Source organism: Chlamydotis macqueenii, chromosome 14 (genome assembly GCF_036417535.1).
Source record: "Chlamydotis macqueenii isolate bChlMac1 chromosome 14, bChlMac1.mat, whole genome shotgun sequence".
Taxonomy (NCBI): Eukaryota; Metazoa; Chordata; class Aves; order Otidiformes; family Otididae; genus Chlamydotis; species Chlamydotis macqueenii.
Genome location: NC_141569.1, coordinates 16993357 through 17017839, shown reverse-complemented (window position 1 = coordinate 17017839; position 24483 = coordinate 16993357). Strand labels below are relative to the sequence as shown.

General features: G+C 47.2%; 1 protein-coding gene across 1 annotated transcript; it reads left to right on the top strand.

Annotated features, from left to right (window-relative positions):
- The first annotated feature begins 1314 nt into the window (after positions 1-1314).
- TGFBI (transforming growth factor beta induced) lies at positions 1315-24073 on the top strand. Its single transcript, XM_086759085.1, has 17 exons — positions 1315-1559; positions 5858-5956; positions 12574-12638; positions 13526-13683; positions 14725-14889; positions 15553-15699; positions 16378-16519; positions 17326-17538; positions 17688-17825; positions 18076-18221; positions 18388-18524; positions 19050-19180; positions 20945-21069; positions 22014-22116; positions 22313-22392; positions 22772-22796; positions 22964-24073. The coding sequence occupies exons 1-17, from the start codon at positions 1447-1449 to the stop codon at positions 23017-23019; spliced, it is 2043 nt and encodes a 680-aa protein (XP_086615211.1). The 5' UTR covers positions 1315-1446; the 3' UTR covers positions 23020-24073.
- The last annotated feature ends 410 nt before the right edge of the window (positions 24074-24483 follow it).

Genomic DNA, 24483 nt, shown 5'->3' with positions numbered 1-24483 from the left:
CTCCCTGGGGAGAGGAAACCTGATTGAGGAATGGGTTTGTGTACATCATCCAAGAAGTGTTAATGTTGTTTACACTAATCAGATTTATTTACTGTGGGGGAAAAAAATATTTGTAAATACAAAGTGTTTATTATTGCTAAAGACTTCTTCTGTTTGGTTCGGTGGCTCCTTGCTGGATACATTTCAATCCCTGTCCTTTGCTGAGCAGCTGCCTTTCCTGGCCACTGCCCAGTCTGTGAAGCCACGTGAGGGTTTTTGCAGAGGTCTGTCCCCAGGGGCACGTTGCCACAAAGGACCCTTTCTGCTTCCCAGGAGGACTTAGGGAGGAAAGAGCCCTTCTACTTTGATGTCAGCCCAAGCAGTGTGTTCATTACAAACATGGAGATGCTGCGGAGAGTCAGGTTGGATAAACTGGGGGCCAGGTGAGCTGAGTCTTCCCCGCTCCTTTGAGCACGGTGTCACACAAGGAACCTCAGTTCTTTGTCATTTGTCCACGTTTTGTAGTCTTTAGGACTTCTCATGGCCTCTTCCCTGGGAATCCGTAGTGATGAGCGCCATGACAGCCTCAGTGGGGGTTTGACTTCTCTGCTGCTATGACCTGTGCAAGCGCTGAACACCGTGCTCTGCCCTTGGCTGTGATGGATGCTCCCCATGTGAGCTCTTAAGATGGCTGTGACACCAGGGCTGGCTTCCAGGGCTCCGTCACACCGGCCATGGTGGGCCAGCACCTTTGTGTCTGTGACGCTTCAGAGCAATGGGGTGGCTCGCTGTGAAACCCACCCCAGGGCTTCACCCCAACACAAGCAACCCAGCCAGTGGGATACACCGACGGGAGCCTTACCGCTCCTGGTTTAAAAGGAATCAGAGCCCTCTCCCCACGCGTGACCCCTGACAGGGCTGGAAGGCTCCGCGGGTGGTGGTGGGGGGGTGATGCCAGCAGGCACTGGGAGGGTGCAGGATGAAGTGGGGTTCAAACAGGCTGTGGGGCAGCGCTGGGCTGGCCGGGCGGCAGCCGGGAAAGCTCCCTGGGGCGGGGTGGGGAGGGGCTTTAGTCCGTGGGCTCCGTGGGACCCCCGGAGCGTGTCAGTCCAACCGTCCCGCTCTGAGACTCGGGGTGGGATGGGGGGAGGAAAAAACTCCAGAAGAAGAAGGAAAAAAAAAAAACCGATTGCGGATGAAACGCTGAGTAGAGGGGAGGATGGCCGGGCGGACGGGTGGGTGGGCGGATGCCGCTCCCGGGGGGCGGCCCCCTCTCCTCCCCTCCCCTCCCGCCGGGCCGGGCGGTGGCTCCGCTCCCCCCGCGGGGCTCGCCCCGCCGCTCCCCGCCCCCGCGCGGCCGCCGCCTCATTTAACGGGGGCGCGCAGGGGCCGCCGCCGCCGCCGTCCAGTCTGGTCCGGTCCCATCCCATTCTATCCCATCCCGTCCCGTCCGGTCGCCTCCCGGCCATGGCGCGCCCGTGGCTGCCGCTGCTGCTGCTGGCGCTGGGCCTCGCCGCCGCCGCCAAGTCCCCGTACCAGCAGGTCCTGCAGCACAGCCGGCTCCGCGGCCGGCAGCACGGGTAAGGGCGGAGGGGAGGGGGGGAAGCGGGGGGGGGGGGGGGCGGGGGACCTTTTTTCCACGATATTCGTACAAATCCCGGTGGGAAAGAGCGGCCAGTCCGGTCCGGTTGTGCGGGTGCGGAGGCTCCGCCGATCCCTCGGGGGATGCTGCGGCTGGGTGCTTTCTTCCCGGGATAACGGCTTTTTCTTCTTCGCAACTTTTCCTTCTTCCTGGGATAACGGCTTTTTCTTTCATCCTCTTTTCTTCCTTCCCTGGATAACTTTCTTCCTTTCTTTCAGGATGCTTTATATTGCAGATGTCATTTTAGACCTCTCAGTGATTCTTTGCCAGTCTGTCCCCATTAAGGAAAAAGGGGGGGGGGGGGGGAGGGATATGCCCAGATTTTGAACGGTTAAACATTTTGTGGAAGGAATTCTCGTTTTCATGAATTTATAGAAAAAGAAAGAAAATCGGGTCAATGGCAGAGGAGTGTTTCTGTGGAGTAAGCACCAACTCACTCTTTGACTGGAGCCCCCAGTAAGTCTTGAAAGTTTTCTCGACAAAAGTAATTATTTATTTACTCAGAAACCTTCTGAGATAAGGGATATAAAAAAAAATAGATGCAGACCTCTCTTACTAATCGACAACATGTTATGGACTGAGTAGTTTGAGTCCTCATTGATAGCTAGAAAACTAACCCAATGTTATTAGTTGTTCCCAGAGTTTTTAAAATTTATTGGGAATTAGGAAGGGTGAGAGGATAACAAATCTTTCAGCTGGCTTCCGTCTCTCAGGACAGTGACATTGATGGAACTGTAGCTTCCATTTAAATGGATTGCTGAAGGCAGGGTCATGAAATGCATTTAAAAAAAACCCAAACAAACAAACTCAAGAGTTAAATATTGCAATTTGATACATTATCTGGCAGGGATCCAGATCAGTATTTATGGAAGGGGGTATGCTGTTTGGATGTCTAGTCAGGCACAGAATCCAACAGACAAATTCTGAGCTGATGTCTATTTGCAAAATCTCAGTTGTGAAAGAACTGTAGTGATTTACAGGCAAATACAGTGAGTCTTGTTCTCCATCTCTACATGTGAAACTAAGCAAATATCCCATTCTGCTGATAGCCCTGGGGCAGAAGTTTGCTCAGCCTGGGTGAGTTGGTGCAACCGTCCTGGTGTGGGTCAGTGAGCTGGTCTCTGCAGAGAGAAGCCTGTTCCTCCCTGTACAATCGGTGGAGGCACAGGGTGAGAGGTGGTTGTGGTCCATGCCGCTGACCGAGATCTTTGGGAGATGCAAGGAATCGGTATGCCAGGGTTTCCAGATGAAGTGAAGTCACGCTGAGATAAACCCAGTGTAGCTGACCACAGCACTTTGCTCACCGCTCTCTTTCTGATAGAGAGAGTGAGTTATACCAAGCTAATTTTTAAAAACCCACTGAATTCTGAGCATTGATTAATGACGTGTCAAAGAGATACAGCAACACAAAACCAGCCAAAAAGATCGTGGATGTGAGGCGCGTTGTTTCGCTTGCAGGAGGGAGCTGGAGAGGGATGTGCGACCAGGACTGCCACCCTTTCTGCTGTGAGCATCCCCCCACGCCATCAATGCTCCCATTGAGCCGAGAGCGAGTTGGGTGGCAGACCTTGGCTCAGCAGCCAAACTTGTACATCTTAATTAACTTTTTTTTTTTTTTTTTAAGTGAGTCAGCTCAACTCCAGGAGAGGAGCTGAGAAGTATAAAAGGAACATTAACATTTGAAGACTAAAATCTAGGAGTCCTCTCCCCAGACCCACTCAGCTTTGTGGGCACTACATGGTGCCAGGGAGCTTCATGGACATAGTCATGGCAGGCAGCTGGTAGATCCTGCTCTTCCCTGCCCCTTCCCAAAGGGCAGCCCCTGCCCCAGCAGCTCCCAGCTGCTGCCTGCCAAGTGGAAGGCTTCGGCTGAAGGGGAACAATAGACAGTTTTATCCTCGAGTCAGCGCGGCTGGCTGGGAATGGCATGGCAGAGGTGATGAACTCCAACGAGGAGAGGGGAGAGTGTTGACAAATTCATTTTAAGCCAGACCGGGCAAAGGACCAGAACACGCACCGCAGGGAGCTGCTACTACAGCCTGCCTGTGGGAATCCTTGATAACGCGGCCCTGGGGGGGATTTTTCCACACTGAGGAAAAACTGGGAAGAAGTTTTCCAGGATAAGTCAGGGAGGGAGCAGCAGCTCTGCGGATCTGCGGTCCTGGGCAGGGAGGAGGGAGCAAGGCAGCGCCGGGTTCGATGCTGTCCTGAAGGCGCGAGGGTTTTCTTGGCAGGCTGCTCCCGAGGATATGGGGGAAATGATCAAACAAGTCCTTCAGTAGCCAGGCTTGTCAAGATGAATATTAGAGGGATTGTCCATTGCCGTCAGCCAGACGCTGAAATCGAGGCAAGGTTTGGAATTTCGATGTAATTGGAACCATATTTCAGCGCGGCGGGGCCGGGGTAGCCGAGGTGGGCTGAGTCAGAGAGCACAGACGTCTCTCTAAGCGATGATTTGGCATGGAAATTACTGAGCCTGGGCCAGTTTGCACCAGCTGAAAGTTTGGCTTTGTGATTTCTAACTTTTTTCAGTAGATTCTTTCTCCTTGTCCCTCACCCTATATATATATAAAGGCAATTAAATGCTTTCACGCAGAAACAAACTACTGTTACTGGATAGGGCACTAAGGAGGGAAACAGTGAGCCCAATTGCCCCAGGTCCCGTGGGCCCTCGCTTTCCCCTCGGGGCAGGACAAAGGTGCCAGGGCTGCGCGGGGTCGGATCCTGCCGCTGCAGGGCCCTGCTGCTGCCACATCAACAAAGGCTCTTTGAAGGCCAGCCAAGCTCCCGCTGAGGCTGGCGCTGGAGTTAGCCAACATATGGGAGACCCTCAGGTTAATTCATGCTAATGATGGGCAGGCTGGCCCATTTTGGAGAGAGCCGAGTTTGGGATGCCGGTGAAAAGCAAGCACGGCTGCAGGAAGACCAGGCTGCAAACTCTGCTTTTGTTAATTTTGGTAGGTGAGTGGGCAGCGTCTCAGTCAAAGCCAGTGTGAAACAGGCTGCTGTCTGTTTTCCTAAACAGATCAACAAGACCTTTACCACAGCATCTCCAGGCCCCATCTGGAGTCTCATTTGTGCAAATAAAAACTCTGCCTTGGACGATGCAGACCACTTCCAATGGGCTGAAGTGATGATCTATGTGTTTTGCTCAATTATTTGTTTTCCTCGCATCTGCCTGCCAGCCAATGCTGTGCATACTTTTGGTGCCGCTGCCACAACTGGGGCATGGTGTTGGTGCTGGGAATCCAGTCCCAATTGGGCCAAGCATCCTCAGCTTGCTTGGGCGTTTGCTACGCCTCTGGCTTGAGCCCAGAGGCAGTCGGTGACCTTGCAGCCCAAATCCATCAATCACATCTCATGCACTGACCGTGTGCTGCCCTCATCCGTGGCCAGGGCTGCTGGCCACAGACCATGGGGATGGTGAGCCAGGCTGAGCAGGGAAACGCTGTGCTGGCCAAAATAGCAGTGATTAAACTCCCAATTCCTGTTTGACCACGTTTTTGCTCGCAGCAACACCGCTTCTTAGAAAGCTGAAGGGCCGCAGTCAGCTCTTGGTGGGGTTAGTCACACGTGTAACGCCAAGCACCTACTTTTCCGGTTCGGAAGCAGTTCTCCGTGCCTTATGATAGCCGCTCTCAATCCGTGCTGTCGTACCTGATGTGTGAAACTGGAGTGGACAGTGCCACTCGCTTATTTTCCGCATCAGCAGCTCAGCATCTATGTCCAGAATCGGCTGAGTCAGCAGCAAAAGTACCCATTGGGGTTTTGGTGCAAGTCGGTCCGTAGGCTGATAAATATCTGTCCTTCTTCGTGTCTTAAACAATAAAATAATAGTTTTGGGGTTTTTTTTGGAAGGATTTGAATTATTGCATAACTTTATCAGGTTTTAGCTGGGATCTCAAATTGTAAGTAGCTGTTCACCATGGAAATACTGACCAAAGTATTATTTTTAATTTAATTTCTTTATATTTTGGTGAGAGGTGGAACATGGAAAAAAGTAAAGATTTTGCACTCAATTAAGAAAAAGATACCCTGGCAGAGTGAAGGGAGATCTCATTCTCTTTTATGCTAGTCATGATATGCTCAGATCTAGCCAGTTGACTTGCAGCTCTCAAAGTTTCCTCCCTTGTAACCACAGAAGGGCTTTTTGGGTGCTGTCAGGCGGGGTCTGGGGGTCAGCACTGAGAGGAGGGAGGCTTACAGGACCCTTGTCTGCTCTGTCGTTACCTGCAGCCCCAACGTGTGCGCGGTGCAGAAGCTGATCGGCACGAACAGGAAATACTTCACCAACTGCAAGCAGTGGTACCAGCGGAAGATTTGTGGGAAGTCAACGTAAGTACCCAAGCGCCGGCCAGGGTCTCCCCAAAGACCCTGTTGCAGAGGTGGGTGCCGGGTGGGAGAAGCAGATGGTAGCCCGCGGCGTGGGCTTAGTGTGTAGATGTGTTAAAAATTGGTTTAGCCTTTTACTGCCAAAGAAATACTTGGTTTTTTTCTCAAATGGCAAACATGATCCTAAAACACTTGGATGCTAAGAATGGCAAGTACCACATAAATACAAACCTTACTGGTTTATTCTAATTGCATTTCTGTATATGCGTATATAGCTTTCAATGCTGTAATGAAGGGCTTACCAGATGTCTTCTAGTACTCAGCTGTGTCTCTCTCCATGCTAGGCTCAATGCTGCCTAGATTAAAAATAAAGAAAAAAGTGGAGAAAAAAGGCAACCCAGAGCTGATGGATATTGGAGGGAACATAAAATTCATCTACATATGTTTGCTTTGGAAGGGAAAAGAGAAATAAGGGGAAAGAGGTGTCAGTTTTAGCCAACAGTCTCTGATGACTCCACCAGGAAAGTTAATTAGACTTGCAGGCCAATTCCACGTCTGAAATTGCAAACAATAATACTCAAGTAACTGTTGCATAAAGTATCTGTGTAAGTAGCCTCGGGACATTCTTTTGAAAGATGTACTCAGCAGATAATTAAGGATATGCATGCTTGTCTATCTGCCAGGCTGTAGATCAGGAGCAGGGAATCTTTTTTTCCTTGGCGTTGGCCAAACTGGGCTTTCAGACACATTTGCTGGCCCGCACTTCAGCACGCATCACAGCGTTGCCCAATATCAGCGCAAAAAATGCCCTGAACGATGCTGGCCGTGGGGAGCAGAGCTATGGGCCAGGTCTGGTCCTGGATCTGCAAGGCCAAGAAGAACAAACAGCAGAAAATAATCTCCTGTGTTTCCGATATGGTCCAACGTAAATTGTGATTGGATGTACAGGGACATGCTCTTCATCACTGCAGATCGAATACACTCTGCTTCTGTAGTCAACAGCAGACTTGGAGATCTTTAACTGTGGTGGGCTATATTGCTTTTATTTTGGTTGCCATTTTTCATGTGTTTGGTGCTGGTACGATGGGGAGGGAGGCAAAACAGGAATAATCGCTGTGCATGGCTTTTGGCCTTTCATCGTGCTACCCATGAATTCATCTAAAAGAGGAAAGAAAGAGGAAAATTCTATACTTCAGGAGGATATATTGCAGCTTGTACCATATAGTGAGCATGTGTAATGATTTCCCTTATGTCCAATTGTCTTTGTGGACAGAAAAAAAAAAAAAAAAGAAGAGGAAGAGATAATTTGTAAAAAGAAAGAAACAAACAACACTCCCCTTAAGTCAACAAACCCATCAAATCTGGGAAGACTTAATTTGGCTGGTTAGAGTTCAGGCTCTCACGTTGGCTGAATGGTGGCTTTTTTGACTTAAAATGGACAAGATTATGGCACGGCAATATGGTATCATCATTGCTTCTTCTGATAACAGAGTAGCTTAGTAAGTCTCCAAAGAAAACATGACTCAGCTGGGGATGTGGGAAAGTTTTGCTCTTAGAAACACTGAAAGGCAAAGCGATCCAACCATGGATTTCTTCAGCTCTGAAGCAAATGAGAAACTAACATCAAGTAACCCAAGTGTGCAGCTGTATTTGGCAGAGACAAACGCTCTGCTTATCTCCAGAGAGAGGTGGAACAACTGGCATCTGGCAATATTTCATTATTTCCTTTGAGGAGATGGGTTGATCTCTTCTAACCTCATTTTCTCTGCTTTTACCCAAGCGTCTAATCCAATGATGCATTGCTGCGAGAAAAGCACTCACAGCATTAACCTGCCTGTTAACCTATGAGATAATGTTCCCATTACACACGGAATTTGCTCAGTATTCTTCGCTTTGCATCATCTTGACAATGGGTGTTATTGTCTTCTTCTCTCTTTTAGTCATTTTTGAGCCTGGGCCCTACTTTGCCCTTTAGCAGTGCTTGTGCAGAACAAAAGACACGTGCCTTGACTCACATTTTTCCAGAGGACCCTGGGACAGCTCTGGTTACGAATGTTTGCTGGTAATGGCTCCCACTGGACGTGGTGTTCCTGGCGTATGGAAGCAATCAGGAGTCATTTGGGCCATAAAGGACACGATGCGTTATGCTGCGGCAGTTGAATTCTTAAACCAGTGTCAGGGGCCTGATGCTGTGCCATGCTCAGTGCACCAGCACTCAAAAGAGTGTGTGGGCACAGCTGATGGTGCTCAGCACGAACCCTTGAAATTGGCCCATTCTGTGGGACTGAGCTGGTCAATGAGAGGTTCTGAGTACACCACATGCCTTTAAATCCCAGAAAGGGTCAGGATTCGGCACGTTTGTCAGCACAAGTGGGTGGATCCAGCCTTTGCTGGGGATGCGTAGCCAGTAGCCGTCTCCTGAAGCTGTGTGCTTGGTCCTCCTGTTGGCAGGGGGACCCACTCCATCCACACAGGGGGGATGGTGAAGCTGGACAAGCATGGTCATTTCTCTCCTCCTCCTAAAAGGTTTTTCCTGGGAGAAGAGCAGTCCTGGGATAGCAGACACTTGACCCGTCTCAGCTACTTCACATCTGACCTGGCTGTTATCCTCCTTGTTTTCTTTAAGGGTCAGTGGTGCCACAAGCTGGATGTGTGTTGCAGGTGCAAATACCTGGCCCTAGGAAGATAGTTTGATGGCTTTAATTTCTTGTCTTTTCTTGCTCTGAGCACTGTTTCAAACAGGTAGGAGGGAAGGAGGTCAGTGAGAGACCAAGTACTGCCAAGAAGCAAAGCTGAGCTCCTGCAGAACCAGCTTAGAGTGGAGAAGTTCGACCCTGAGTAAGGAAGGCAGAAAAGTTGCTGCAAGCCTGTAGCATAACTTCCCTTCGTCTTGGATGGTCACATCTTGCATCGGAAGACGCAGAGTGACTGAAGCAGCAAGGAAAGCCAGCTCGCTAAATGTGGATGTGCCTGGTCTTTAGCTTTGCCTTGGAAATTTCAACTCATGCATTAGAAGAGGACTCTTACCTCTTTATCTGGTTTTTTTTTTCCTTTGTTTTTCTTCTCTTTGCTAAAGTATTGGCTCACACAGTGAGGGAGAAATTAGATAGAGGATTTATGTACATTTTTTATCATTGCATTACTGGACGATGAAGTGAGATAAGACAGTTGGCAAGAAGTCTGACACTGCTTTGATTTTAATGAGCACTGAAACAAGATTGTTTTGGTAATTAGGTAATTTTCCACTGCTGGTTATTCCAAAGCCAAAGAAATAGTTTATTTAAAGTATTTTCTCATAGTTGGGCCTGTGTTTTTTATGTTTTTCTACCTCCCTTATGCACTGGACTCATTCTTGCAGAACTGAGGTTGCAATTGAACGCGTTCCCCACACACATTTTTCTCTCGAGAATGAAAAGACAACTCACATAAATGTGGGTTTTGATTATTTTCTGAGGAATAACTAGTGGCAGTAAGTTGCCCCTCAATACATTCCTTTTTTTTTCCTTTTAAATTAACTTGCTACTTCTTGTCTGATGTACTTTCCTCAGTTCAGGAAAAAAATGACTCGCTGGCACTTATTTTACAAAAACAAAACATATGGGTTTTATTACAGGAAATTATTACAAATGGATCTTTATTCACTAATATATGCCTAAGCTTATTTTTATTACCTTAAAAAATGCACTTAAAATTTAATATCAGATCCTGAGAATGCAGCAGCAGTGAAACAATGACTAATAAAAGCCAGGGAGCTTGCTTCTGCAGTGAGCCACAGATAGACGTTTAAGAAATAGAGTGTTACAAAACCAGAGGCTGAAAAACTACAGATTTGTCTTGAAATGACTCAATGAGGAGGTCAGGAAATTGCGGCCAGAGGCGTTGCGGAGTGGATGACAGATGCTCTCTGTACGAGGGCATTGCCTATTTATCCCACATCGCTGGCACCCGCCCCGTCCCGGTGTAGCCGTACGTAGCCGCTGAGCAGACACCAGAAACAGGGATGGACTTGGCATCTCCAAAGGCTTTGTGCAGAACTTGCCGCACAGTGCGGTGGTTTTCTCCTGTGAGCTGTTTGCCCCTGGCCATGTAAGAGAAATGCTCCTCTCCAGGCAGCAGACTGTGGCTCCCACCCAGCTGGAGGAGGACACGTTGAAGAAGCAGTCTTCCTCCCACGTGGACGTGTAGGGTACTGTATCATCGTGACGCAGGGCAGCCTTCAGCCATGGCTCTGCTGCCCTCAGGGCTGGAGGTGGCTGCAGGACCAGCTGGGAGGAAGTCCTGCACCCCCAATCCCTCCAATGGTGCCCACGTGCCTGTGGGTGGGCTGGGTGGTCGTGCGCTTCCAGCAAGTCCACCAGCCATGAGAGGGCACGTGGCTGAAGCTGGTTTTTTAGTCCCCAACTCTGGCACTTTGTAGGTGCAAACACTTGGCTCAGCACCTCTGTGGTCACCTGGCCCTTTGCAGAAGTTTTCTGGTACTCAACTTGAAATGCGTACCAGATGATGCTGGTACTCACCTTCAGTGGGCAAGTGAGACCAGGGGCTTGAATGAGCCCCTGCATGGGTGGAGCTGGCCCCATAACTGGCCTCCGTGCTTCTTGCCATTAGCTACCCTCGTGGGATGGTGCTGGAGATGCCCACCAACCCGCTGAAAAGCAGGCAGCGTGGTCCCTCATCCCTTCCTGGTGCCTTCCCATCCCGGCTGTCAGGGCAGCTCCGAGCCGGAGAGCCCCGCGTGCTGCAGCCTCCTGCCCCTTCGTCACAGCTCATTAATCTCCAATCGATCTATAAATAAGCCTTTTAAAGCCTACGTCAGCACTCGGGAATTATTTATGCTGAACTTTGGAATGATTTCTCTTTAATCAGCCCTTCGTCTTTGATTACAGGTCTGAAGCAAGGGAACTGTCTAGACTGGATTTAGTTTCTAGGGTGAAAAAAAGAAAAATCGGAGGTAGGGGAGGGAAGTGGCGGGGGGAGAAAGCGTGTGTTTCTAATGAACACGAGACGGGGGGGCTGGGGAAAGCGGGGCAGCAGGGTGTTAAGATCTCCAGTAGTCAAAGGAAGGGATTGCTTTAGGCAAACTCTTTCCCACATGGAATATATAATGTCTAGACAATCAGTCTGGTTTTGCTTTGTAATTCTCTTAGGAAACCGTGACACAGAATTTATTTGCTTCTGTCACAGAAAAGCAGGTATTTGTTTCACTTACTGGCTCTTAATTACCCTGAAGAATTCCCTCTCAAAGCCCAGGCATTTCCACTGTTTGTTAACAGTGTTAAAATGATGACAAATATCTGAAGCTTGAGGATTTGCCTTTCTCTTTGAGTGAGTGTGCTGAGGCTCAGCGATACAGCATCCTGCTTGTCTCAGATCCAACCGGGAGCACAGAACGCTTGGCTTTGGGAGGAACACCTATTCCCTCGCTGTCATAGCCCATCAATCAGGTGGCCTTGCTCCTTTCACACCACACATAAGAGCAATAGGCGAAAGAACCCCCTGTGAAAAATAAACGGGCAACTTCTGGATTGATTTTTTTTATTTTTTAGGTTTTTTTTTCCCTTTTAATCATATAATCACAGAATGGTTTGGGTTGGAAGGGACCATTAAAGCCCACCCAGTCCAACCCCCCTGCAAGGAGCAGGGACATCTCCAACCAGATCAGGTTGCTCAGAGCCCCGGCCAACCTGGCCTGGAATGTTTCCAGGGAAACATGTTCCCTCAAGTGGCCAGCTTTGAGAATCAGATGACTTTTATTTCCCATTGAGCTGCAGACGATGGACACAGCATTCTGGAAGCTCTTGCTTATTTAGGGTCTGCAAATCTACGGGAACAGCCCCAAGTCCCCAGGATGGGGTCTCTGGCCTCTTTGGTTTTACTGGGAGATAGCGCTTGATCAGGGCAGCAGTTTGCTGCCAGGCAGAAGGAAATGCTGTGCTCACACGGTGCTCACATGGACGTACCCAGTGTCAGCAAAGTGTCAGCTGTGGTACCACCTGGGCTGCCCATGGATGCACATGCAACCACCAGTGAGGTTTGTCCTTGCGGGGCTTATCCCAAGCCCTTCTGCCAGTACATCCGAGACCAGGGATGCTCCTTCCCCTCCAAGTCTGTCTTGTGGATTCTGCCATAAGTAAGCAAATAACTTCTGGTGGTGGACATGAATGAGGTGAGATGAAGGGGAAATGCTTGGCTGGTTTGGTAAAGCAGTTGTATCGGCATTGCAGCGTGTTGCCCAAACAGTGATGAGATGTGACAGCAGCAGTCGGCCGGGGAGATCCCCAAATCCCATGGGAAACGTGCCCAAATGAACCAGCACTTGCAGCGAGTTGCGTAGGTTGTCTGTTGGGACCGTGCCATCGGTTTCCATCCACTCTTTGTACAAAGTCTCCTGGAAAGTGTGACTTTGAAAATAAATTGTGTCTGCTTTTGTTAGGTGGGGAAACTGGTAACATGCAGCCCTGCAGGAGATAAAAATTGCAGTCAGTCTTTTGTTCAAGTCTATATTTCTAATGAAGAGTCTGCTTAGAAATATCACCATGGATGGACACAGAATTATAGCGAATAGAGAAAAAGCAGTGAGACGCCATCAGTTAACCTGCCGTATCCATCTCTTATTCCAGAGTAATCAGTTACGAGTGCTGCCCTGGATATGAAAAAGTTCCCGGAGAAAAAGGCTGCCCAGCTGGTAAAAATATGTTTGATGTCTTTTAGACTTCTTAAAATTATACAGCTGCCTAGTAAAGGGAAATGTTAGAAAATTACTCAAAGTGGATTTGATTTTTCCAATTTGTGCACAATATTGCCATGAGCAGTCAAAAATGGACTCAGCAGATCACCAGCTCAGTGCCAGATCAGCTCCAAAGCATGCAAAATGTTCCAGACAACTTAAAACCTTGGATATAATTAAACTTAATCAAGCATGGGAGGGCCATAGGGAACTACTTATTCCAGCAAGTAATATAGCTGTGCTGGAAATGTGATACAAAGGAATGACAGAGTAGCAGGCAGCTCTGCCAATCTCTGCTCGTTTTTATTTTGGCAAGCACGAGGTTAGCAAAATTGCGTTGAGGAGAAAATAAAGTTCAGCCACTGGTGGAGGTTGGGAGGGAATGAACGGTGTTTATTGAAGAAAGCCATATTCTGCTTTTACTTTCTGAATGCTTCCTTCCACTAAAGTTTGATGCCGCCCAGTTAACCACGTAGTCTGGTGTGGATGGGGCAGCGGAGACCGAGAGCGGCAGTGACCTGCCAGCTCCGAGCACCAAAAGCCTGAGTACAAACGAGGACTGGGTGAAAGCAATGAATATCTTTCTTTGCCTCAATTCACATCCGTATAGATCCAGAGCAACTCCATTTAAACCGGCAGAGATGCGGTAGATCCTGGATTACACTGCTGTGAGTGAGGCTGGAGCTGTCAGGCCTTGATTATTTATTAGCTAATTAATGGACAGATATGAGTTCCCTGACATGCTTCATTTCTCCAGGGGTGTTCACCGGCAGCTCTCCTTTAATTCAGCGCAGTGCGGGGAAGGATGGATGACGTGTTGGGAACATAACCTTCTCTTCTTTCAGCGCTGCCGCTTTCAAACATCTATGAAACCCTGGGAGTTGTTGGGTCCGCCACCACGCAGATCTACTCTGACCGGTCTAACCTAAGGCCAGAAATCGAAGGACCGGGAAGTTTTACAATTTTTGCCCCAAGTAATGACGCCTGGGCATCCTTGCCTGCTGTAAGTTGTAATTCCTCTTCTTTCTCCTCTTCCTCTGTCTTTCTCTAGTGGAGATCCAGCTCTGGAGGGGTCTGGATCCAGCCCCATCTGGTAGAATAGACACAGTCCTGATATAGGAAGGACTATGAATTTCCAAGATGGGAATCACTGCACTGGTCCATCAGCTCCAGAGCTTTGTTTCTGAAAGAGCCCAACACTGGAAAGATGTGGATGCTCTCCAGCGGGTGGATGTAGAAATCACCTCATTCAGTTCTTCCTGCCTCTCACCATTAGGACCTGCAGCAAGAGACATTCCATCCCGTTTGGTCTTTCTTGTTGACCCTTACTTTATCACTCTGGTTGTTCTTAATAATTTGTGCAAATAGTCAGTCACAACTGGAGCCTCGGCAAAGCTGCAGCCTTTCTGCAGTGGTGTATTCCTACGCTCAATCACATACACATTTCCTTCACATCGGTTTTGATTCTCTCACGCTGTGTCCAGTGAAATTTCCACTCCTGAAATTGTCATCACTGTCCTGCTGGTGCTCCCATGATTGTACAACCCCAATCCAGTTACATCCCACATTTAAATCACTTGTCCATGAATATGTAAGAATAATTATTGGGGCAGGGAGGGGGCATCTTTTTTGCTATCCCCACTACCAAGCCTCCACCCCAAACCTGCACCAGTTGAGCCTCTTGCAGGGACAATGCTGTTGGGAAAGGTCTCCTGGTGTATTTGTCCTTGGCCCTTTTGTGGCTGTACTCCTCATTTCAATGCAGTGACCGCACACAGGAGCTTGCTGCCGTCATCCCTTCATCTGCCAAAGCTGGGGCGTGCCGGAGCTGCTAGCTGCTGTTGTAAGGCAAGAGATAAAGATTTACAAAAGTTAGAGCTCTTAATTGGCACAGATGGCTTAAGGCTGAATACATTGCTTAAAACACACACGCACACACACATACACCTTGGAAGCACCCTGGATGCAGCCAGACCTCCTGGCTCTCTCTGACAAGGGGCTTAATTGCACTCAGTACTGAAAAATGAATTTTTCTCATTTTCAGGAAACTCTGGATTCCTTAGTCAGCAACGTTAACATTGAGCTGCTCAATGCCCTCCGCTACCACATGGTGAACAAACGGGTCCTCACGGACGATCTGAAACACGGAACCACACTTAACTCAATGTACCAGGACCTGCCTATCCAGATTCACCACTATCCCAATGGGGTAAGACATTTGTGGTAAACCTACCCAGGGCGGGCTTGCTTTCGGCTGCCTTGCACCTCCTGCACTGTCCTCGGACCTGCAGGACTCTGTAATGCTTAGGCTGACAGCTGTTCATTTAGGATATGTATATAGAAGGAACTTGAGAAAAAGGCTGCCCAGAGAGGTGGTGGATGCCCCATCCCTGGAAACATCCCAGGCCAGGTTGGACGGGGCTCTGAGCAACCTGATCCGGTTGGAGATGTCCCTGCTCCTTGCAGGGGGTTGGACGGGATGGGCTTTAAAGGCCTCTTCCCACCCAAACCACTCTATGATTCTAAGAATATTTATAAGCAGATAGTTTTATTGATGCTTGCGGGGAAGTTGCCTGCATCGCTGTATAACAGTATGCTTGCCTAAGTGTTGGTTCTTGCATATTTTCTCAGTCTTGATGACTCAGGGTAGACAAAACCACTGATTGTTTTCAAAGCTCTTTAAACATGAAGTGTTTCAAACATTCTTGATAGAGCATTCTCATTCTTTGTGTGTTTTTTTAGGAAACCACATTTCTGCTCCTGCTGATTCAATATTACAGCGCTTGCCGCGTTTGAAATAGAAAAGCAGCAGAGGCTGCTTTACCTTCTTGTTTTAGTGCGCATAACGCCCCGTGGCTCTCTCCCTCTGCAGATTGTGACCGTGAACTGCGCCAGGCTGTTGAAAGCTGACCACCATGCCACCAACGGAGTGGTTCATGTCATCGACAAAGTCATCGCTACCACGACCAACAGCATTCAGCATATCATTGAGACCGAGGAAAGCCTGGAAACCCTTCGGGTGAGTCCACCTCACGTGGACTTAAAGATGTTCAGTCATCCCACTCCCAGTCAATTGTCATGAAGAGCTCGCCAATGCCTAGGTGCTGCTCTAAAGCTTCTGATGAAATCTTTGTAACAATAGGGCTTATTTTGGTTTAGGAAGAGAAGTGTTTGATATCAGCGCAAGTAGGGTTTCATGCAAATAATTATCACCCTGCTCTTGCTGTCAGTAAAGAGATGTAGACTGAGTCTGTCTCCTCACTCTTCTATGGGAATCTTAGGCTTAGGGGTTATTAACTGTTAAGATTTGACAAGTACTGATTTATTTGCCAAGTTAAGGAATAACTTCAAAAGCACAGGGGTTTTGCAGTGAGCCAGCTGTGGGTTCTGATCTGAATTATTCACTGGAACTACTGTGACCCTTTCCAGGCATATCAGGGTATTCAAAATAGCTCTCAGTCTTGCCAAAAAAAAAGGGCTCTTGTGCTCAAATTTCTGGAGCAAGAGAACCATGGGGCTGGGACAAATTTATAAAGGGAACAAAGTGCTGAAAGAAGCTATTCAGGACTTTTTGCAAGTCCTCTGAAATTATAAAAGCCGTAATAAATCTGGCCCTTTAGTGTGTGCCTGGACAAAGTTGCTGACCTTTGTATTCTGGCTGAATGTGTTTTACCCTTCTCTCCTCATTTCTCTGAAGGCTGCTGTGGCTGCTTCTGACCTCAACAGCTTGCTGGAGAGCGAAGGCCAGTACACGCTCTTGGCTCCGACCAACGAAGCCTTTGAGAAGATCCCACGAGAAACACTGAACAGGATCCTGGGGGACCCAGAAGCCCTGAGGGGTAAGTGCTTGTTTACTGAGCCCACTGAGAGACTGAAGAGTATTTTTCAGTTCTTCTGAATTCTCAAGGACATCTGACGGCTCCTTGATACACTCTGACAACAGCTGCAGTAAACACATTTGACAGACTCCAGCTTTTTAAACTGGACAGCCCAGACTTCTTTGGATGTAGATATGGTAGATGTGTAGGCATGGCAGAGAGAGTGGCATCCAGATACGGAGGAAGGAGCTGAAGCAATCCCTTTTCTGAGTTTTCCTTCAGCACTCCTGTATGTGACTGTGATTTCTACCAATCCAGCAAAATGCAAGAAAAATAGTATCTAATCAGTGTAGCTCCCCCTGACAATTGGGTCAAATCTTCTGAAGATGACAAAGGTGTATAAAAATTACACTTTTGAGGCTCTTTATCTCATAGGCTGCTGAATAAAATCAGCACAATTTAAAATGACTGCACATCACTTAGACATCAGGAAAAAATTTTTTACACTGAGGGTGGTAGAACACTGGCCCAGGTTGCCCAGAGAGGCGGTGGGTGCCCCATCCCTGGAAACATTCCAGGCCAGGTTGGCCGGGGCTCTGAGCAACCTGATCTGGTTGGAGATGTCCCTGCTCCTTGCAGGGGGTTGGACTGGATGGGCTTTGAAGGTCCCTTCCACCCCAAACCATTCTGTGAGTTTATGATCTTTTGGATTGGAGCCCCATACAGCACAGTACAGGAGGCCCTTGCCATTGAACAGGATCCCTAAAAGCAGCAGTAATTTCACAGTTGATTTTTGCTGGTCTGTTACACACTTGCTTTTCTTACAGACCTGCTGAACCATCACATCCTGAAGTCAGCCATGTGTGCTGAGGCCATCATTGCTGGCCTGACAATGGAGACTCTCGAAGGAGCCACCTTGGACGTGGGCTGCAGTGGGGAAGAACTGACCCTCAACGGGAAGCCCATCATTGCCAACAAGGATGTCCTGGCAACTAACGGTGTCATACATTTTGTTAATGAGCTGCTGATCCCAGACTCAGGTACTGGTGCCTCTCTGCATCTTTCTTTCCGTTCCTTTACTTTTGTTCATTTTGCCAAGGAAATACTGGATTGAGAGGGTGTAGATATTTTGTAGTGATGGGTGGATTGCCTTTAACACAAGGTTACTATGAGTTTCTTTTCTTTTCAGCTAAGACCCTGTTTGAGCTGGGACAAGAATCTGAAGCTTCCAAGTCTATGGACCTTTTCAGACAAGCTGGTCTCAGTTCTCATCTAACTGGCAGTGAGCGAGTGACCCTCCTTGCCCCAGTGAATGATGTCTTCAAAGGTAAACTGGGGAGCAAATCCCTTTCTTCCACCTGGACAGTTTGGGCCACAGCTCGGCTTCAAACAGTCTTCAGCCAAGTTTCAGCGCAGAAACATGCAAACCCTCTCTCAAACGCCTCAGCTACAGGCAGTGGCATCTAGCTTTAAAATTAAAACCTGGTGCAGATAATGCTCTGTATTTGTGCTTTTTTAGTGTCTCAAATGGTCATTTTAGGTGAATCACTGGTTTTTCCCATATTTTTTTTCTGCAGATGGACTCCCTGCTGTTGACAGCAACATGAGAAGCTTGCTTCTGAACCACATTGTTAGGGACCAGCTCTCCTCTAAATATCTTTACCACGGACAGAAACTACAGACGCTGGGTGACAAGGAACTGAGAGTTTTCGTGTACCGCAATGTAAGTTCCTGCAGTGTGCGGTGCTGGATATGGCTGAATGATGCCTGATGTCTGTAATGTTATGGCTATCATGTAAAAAGCGTAATGAGCATTGTGGAAAGTATAAAAATCTGTCTTTTGAAGCATATGCTAATAAAGTATATTTTTTTTTTAATTTTGTTTGCAGAACCTTTGCATTGAAAATGCCTGCATTGCTGCCCATGACAAGAGAGGAAGGTTTGGGACCCTGTTTAGCATGGACAAAATATTGACCCCACCGTCTGGCTCAGTGATGGATGTTCTCAAAGCAGATCATCGCTTCAGGTGACCTTTCTGCTCTCCCTAAGTGCTACTTAGGAGCAGAAGAGCTGCCAAAGCAGTGTCTATTTGTTATGGGTCGTAGTGATGACTATATCTAACTTTTTTTTTAACATGGAAAGACCATCCAAACCCATGGTCTGATCCCTAAATTATAGAGAGTGAGACTTCAAATAACTCTTCAATGAACTGTGAGCCAAGAGTGTGTGGTCCCCCTTAATACAGTGAGAAGCTGGCTCTGAAGCCATCTCTGCCCATCAGAGCCACTGTGGCCAGGCCTCTCTATCCTCTGTCCATTTGGTCCCCAGGGAGTCAGTGTTCCCAGGATGCTTTGCCATTTCTCAGATGTTCTGCTTGGACCTCACAGGCTCATTTCCTACCTAATCAACCTTTTGGTTAATTGATTTGCTGGACCCCAGCAGGATTTCACAATTGTAACTTCACAGCTCTCTTTGGAACACAACATGCAATTGCTCAAAGACCAACCGAAGTAGTTTATAGTGAAGCATTTTGTGTATGTTTGTCTTGCAGTACGTTGGTGGCTGCAATCCAGTCTGCAGGTCTAACGGAGAACTTGAACAGGCCAGGTACCTTCACGGTGTTTGCTCCAACAAACGAAGCTTTCCGAGCCATGCCCCAAGGGGAACTGAACAAACTGATGGGTGAGCATTTCTAGAGCATTTAGATGAACAGCTGCTGTGTGTTATTGGCATGATATGGGAGAAATGGCTACGTTTCTCCACCATATCGTGTTCTTTGACCCTGTCTGTTGGAAGCATGGGCTTCCTACACAACGGACTTGGATAAGCCCAATCCAGCAGAAGGCCGAGGATGCACAGAGTGGCACTGAACTCTCACAAAAAGCGTGGGCATGGGCTTGTGCTTTTCTTGTGCTTGGAAAACATGTTTGTAGTGCGTGCTCCAAATGTACTATGACTTAAATTGTGCTGTGCTGGCTGGTGTGAGCAAGAGAACTCCAAGGTGTTTCTAGAGGAACTGATGAGGTCTCTGCCTTGCAAGTCAGGGATGGAAAAAGTGAGAATGTAGTTGTCAACCGCGCGGGATCAGAGTGTCTGAAGTAAGTTTTGCAAACAGAAAATGTGGTCCACACTCAGCCTCAAGTTACAGTGCATGAAATTTAAGTAGTTAAAGGATGGAGCTGTTGCTCCATCTGTGTGTGTATGGACAACGCAGGAAGTCCAGTCTGACCCTGAGAAGACAACAAATATTCCAGTCTAGCACAAACAAAGACCAATATCCTGAAAAGCACAGGCATGTGGGCTGAGTGTGGATAAAAGCATGGGAATAACGCTCTTCTGGATAAGCAGCCCGATCTTTTATTTTGTTCATACTGAAACTGGCTGTGGTTGGAAACAATGTCAGGTATTTGAGTGTAATTTCTTCTCGTCATTAAAGCCCAACCAAACATTGACATCATCATTTGGGAAGCATCTGCCCATGGTAGCTGGTTATCCTTTTAAGTGCAGGGATGAGGAACTGGTAATACCAGAGTGCACATCCAGTCTAGTGCTTAACGAATAAATATTTCAGGATTGTTTTGCAGCTATTGTAAACGGCTGCAGGAATGAAATATCCCAGATACGGACACTTCATACGTTCTTGTTTTTTCAAGCAAATATTTAGCTTATGCTTCTGATGACGGAGTGAATCATGCTGGTGAGGACGTGTGGTGTGAACTGTGGCCACCCTAGAAAAACTGTAATGGAAAAAAAAAGCTCACGGTGTATTCAGATACAGGCAGTGCAACGAGAAGTCCCCTTTGCTGGAGGAGCTGCTCTGGTTTCATAGATGGAGGCCATCTTTTGCACTAGCAAATACTCACATCCCCTGTCTGTGGGTTTTGTCAGTGACACTGCAGTTCTAAAGGAGAAGATGGAGGCGGGCTGACATTTCTCCTGCACTTTTTCCCGTCCTACCCAGGAATCCTGCCGTTTCAGCTATGAAGGTTATTGCTAAGTGACACTGGCGTTGGTGAAAATATTGACATTTGCAAATACCAGTGTGCTCTGTCTGGTTCCTTATTTTACACAGGTCTTTTTCCCACCTTGGGAAGTGAAAGCAGCAACAGAAGCAGGTTCATACTCTGCACAATGAGAGAACAAGGGGACTGAAAAACCAAGAGATAGGGATTTCATGTATACGGCAGGTTTGGAACATACCAAGGTGGGACACTGGGAGAGTGTCCTTCTGGACTCGCTGGAATCCTGACCTGTCCAGGCAGAACTGGCCTCAATGTCCTAACCAGCTCCAACCAAGGTCCTTCTTCCTGGTCTTTTCAATTTTACATTGTTTCCTTGCACTTTCAGGAAATTATGGTATTTTCCATGTAATTTCATTCCAGCACATGAAATAGAGGAAGCAAGCGCCAATGCTGTTTTGCAAATGTAAATGTTTTCTTCCCCCAGGCAATGCCAAGGAGCTTGCCAACCTCCTCAAGTTCCACGTGGCCGATGAGATCCTGGTGAGCGGCGCAGTCGGTGCCCTTGTGAGGCTGAAGTCCATGCAGGGAGATAAACTGGAAGTCAGCATGGTGAGTCACCTCGGACGGGGTTTCGCGGTCCGCAGGGCTGTGGTCTGTGTTCAGCTGGCCATGTCGAGAATCAAAGTACATCTGTGCTCATTTGGATGGTGTGGGAACCTCTCCTAAATGTGCGCACAGCCCCACCAAACAGTGTTCTCTGGGCTGTAGCAGAGGGACTGTTGCCATGTGTTCAATTCAACAGCCTGGCAGTCTTGAAATGTGGTTTTCTTCAGCTTTCTCCCCAGAAGACCAATTGTAAATGATTTCCAGGAGCTGTTATAAATTTAACCCTGAGTCATGGAAGAAAAAGCACAAATAAACTACATGAATAGCTTGTTCAGCTAACACATCTTTTTCAGTGTAATGAAAATTATCTCGGCATGGGCTCTCTTAACGCAGCAGGATTTATTTAGATGTATAATTCCATTTCAGAAATTCTGCACTGCATTAAGAGAATGTAGGATCCTCTATTGAGGAAAAAGATGTATTTCAGAAAATAAGTAACTCAAGTCCCACTCTGTGCGTAAGGAAGAAAATGCAGGACAAAAATGGAAAGGCCGCTGTTTCCGAGTGCCTTGAGTTGACCACCGTGCGTGCTAGGCTCTTCCCATGTCCAGTCCTGATCTGCCCTCTCTGACGCCATCTCCACAGTTCTTGGTGTGAGCAGCAGCGCCCGCTGTGACCAGGGCGCTGGTGAAGCTGCTCTGCTGCCATGGGCCAGAGTTCCAGCCAGAGCACCGGGAGAGTCCGTGCTCCAAAGCCTGCCAGCCGCTCCAGGAGAAACAGCTCAGGCTATAATTTGTTTTTATGTTCTTCTTAATTGGCAAGAGGAATGAAAACGCCTACAGCCATCCAGTAAATGAATGAACGCAAAGTGAGGGCTTTTTAATATAACTTGACTGATGACAAAAATTTCTAGTTTTCTACTTTTTTTCTTTTTTTTTTTCTTACAGAAAAACAACGTAATACATATCAACAAGGAGCCTGTTGCTGAAAGCGATATCATGGCCACAAACGGTGTGATTTATGCCGTGAACTCTGTCTTACAGCCGCAGGGTAAGTCCATGGTTGGAAATCTCTAGAGCTGCACCATTTCAGCTTTGGGAGAGAGAGGTGACACATGGCAATTACTTCAGTTTATTGAGGAGGATTAATCTGTTCTGCAATTTTCAACACATCCTCCAAAATACTGGAAGGAAGCAGCTTGTGTGCTTTAAAGAGTATTTTAACGCTATCTATGTCCCACCCTCAGCTTCAAGGCCGCAAGAAAGAGGTGACGAGCCCGCAGATCCCGCATTAGAAATCTTCAAACAGGCATCTGCGTTATCCAAGGTAAAAGACAAAAAATCTCTCCCTGTGAAACTACTGAAATGACATTTTGGTAAAGTTTGGAAGACAAGGTCACATTCAGATTTTAACTTCTAAAAAGAGTAAGCGTATGTGTTTCACGGAATGACCAATCCTCTCTTCTTACATGATATAATTATGTAAGAAATAATACAATAATACCAAAAAAAATTGCAACATGAAGCCTACAGTTTTGCAGCACACTGTGAATGTAACCTTGATACCGTACAATATATGTCAACCTCCAGTAATGAAGAGTCATTCATTTTTTGGAGACTAGGATGAATATGTTGACATGCAAACTGTTCTTATAGCTGTCAGATTTGTTGTGTTTATGCAAACCTTCTATTTTCTCTCCATGCAGGTTTCTCAGAGGAATCCTCGACTAGGTAAAACAACTTCTCTAGCTTGTTTTTAATTTCCCTCCTATCTCCCTGTCCCTTAAAGAGAAATTTATTGTTTTCTTGCGCCAAGCAAAACGTAGCATAACTGGGAGGGGAGGGGACAGGGAGATGCTGTGTGTCCATCTCACCCAGCTTGGTCTTCTCCTTGGCAGCACCCGTCTACTCCCGGTTACTAGCGAGGATGAAGGAGAACTCGGGTGGATTCTGAGCCGTGTCATGAGCAACCGCAGTCAGCGCCTCCATCCCATCCGCTCCGGCTGACAGCTAAAGAGAAGGACAGAATTGTTTTTAAAAACCAAATATCACCCTTAAATTTATTTTTGTTTGCAGTGAAATGGATAAGAAAAATGAAAAGCCATATATATATGTATATATTTTAAGACCGTTTTTATTTGGTTTTGACCTTAAAGTTCCCACATTGAGGATAGGTTTTTGGTTTGTTTTTTTTTACAAAGTAGTCACTAATTTGCAATTTTTAACATACTCACTTTTGTGCTTGATACCTATGATGTACTGGGGCAGGTGCTTAATTCCGCCCTGGATCAGGGGCTCATGTTGATGCTTAGAGCTCATCTTGGTGCTGTCTCACCTGGGGGAGACCGAAAGGGGCTGAGCCCAAGCCCCTTTTCCAGGCTCCCCGTGGTACCTACTGGCACTGCAAACTCCAGGCTCCCGAAGAAGCGGGAAGCCAGGTACGATCTCACTGAAAACCCCTTCCAAACCAGTGCCAGAATTGGGAAATTTGGGCCAGAATGACTTGGCAGGAATTTGTATGTTCAGCTTTCTGAGCAAATACATCACCCAGGGCCAACTGTATGGTGGGGTGAACAGGAATTGCTTTGGAGGAAGCAAATTTGTGGAATTCATTAACCATTACCCAAGCAATTTTTTTTTTCCCGGTTTGTTTGTTTGGTTTTTTGTTGTTTGTTTGTTTGTTTTTTAACCAAGCATGTGTTGCCTTCTTCCCCCATGTTTTAAAAGTCTTCCATGAAATTTTGAATTGAAGGCTTTTAACAAAAGCCTCTCTATTGACATTGAGGAAACTGTGTAATTATAAGCTATGGTTTGAACTGTTCTCTTTTTTTTTTTTTAATTGGGTTTTGTTTATGCCTATGGGTTTTAACTGTGCTGCATTTTGTTCATGAGATTGAAATGAGAGTTCTCCCTGGCAGAAGCCTTCCAGTAAATAATTCATTTTTAATAACGGTTGTTTTTTAATAAAAATTTAAAATAAAATCAAAAATATAAATATGACAAGTGAGGATAATACTGGTTTGGTTTTTTGTTTGTCTTGAATTGCCTGATGGCACAGTTTGACCACCTGAGCCCTGGGAAGGAGCGGGGCCAGATTTGGCAGCCTCAGTATTTACAAGTCTAATAGTTTCTAGAGTGGAACGGCAAAGCATTTCTCCTCTCTGATCATCATTTTTCGGCAGTATTTTCAGGAGCAGTCGCTGTCACGCACTTCAAGGAGCACAGGGCAGCCACGTGCATCCCTTCCACCGGCTGCTCAGCCACCTTCGCCGACAGCTCAGTGCTCCATGCCGTGATGCCAACAGCACTTATTCACCTTCCTGGCCAGTTATTACCTGGGTGAAACCTAGGATTATGAGGCAAAAAAAGAAAAAGAAAAGAAAAAGGGTAGCAAGTGCAGAATACAAAAAAAACACCC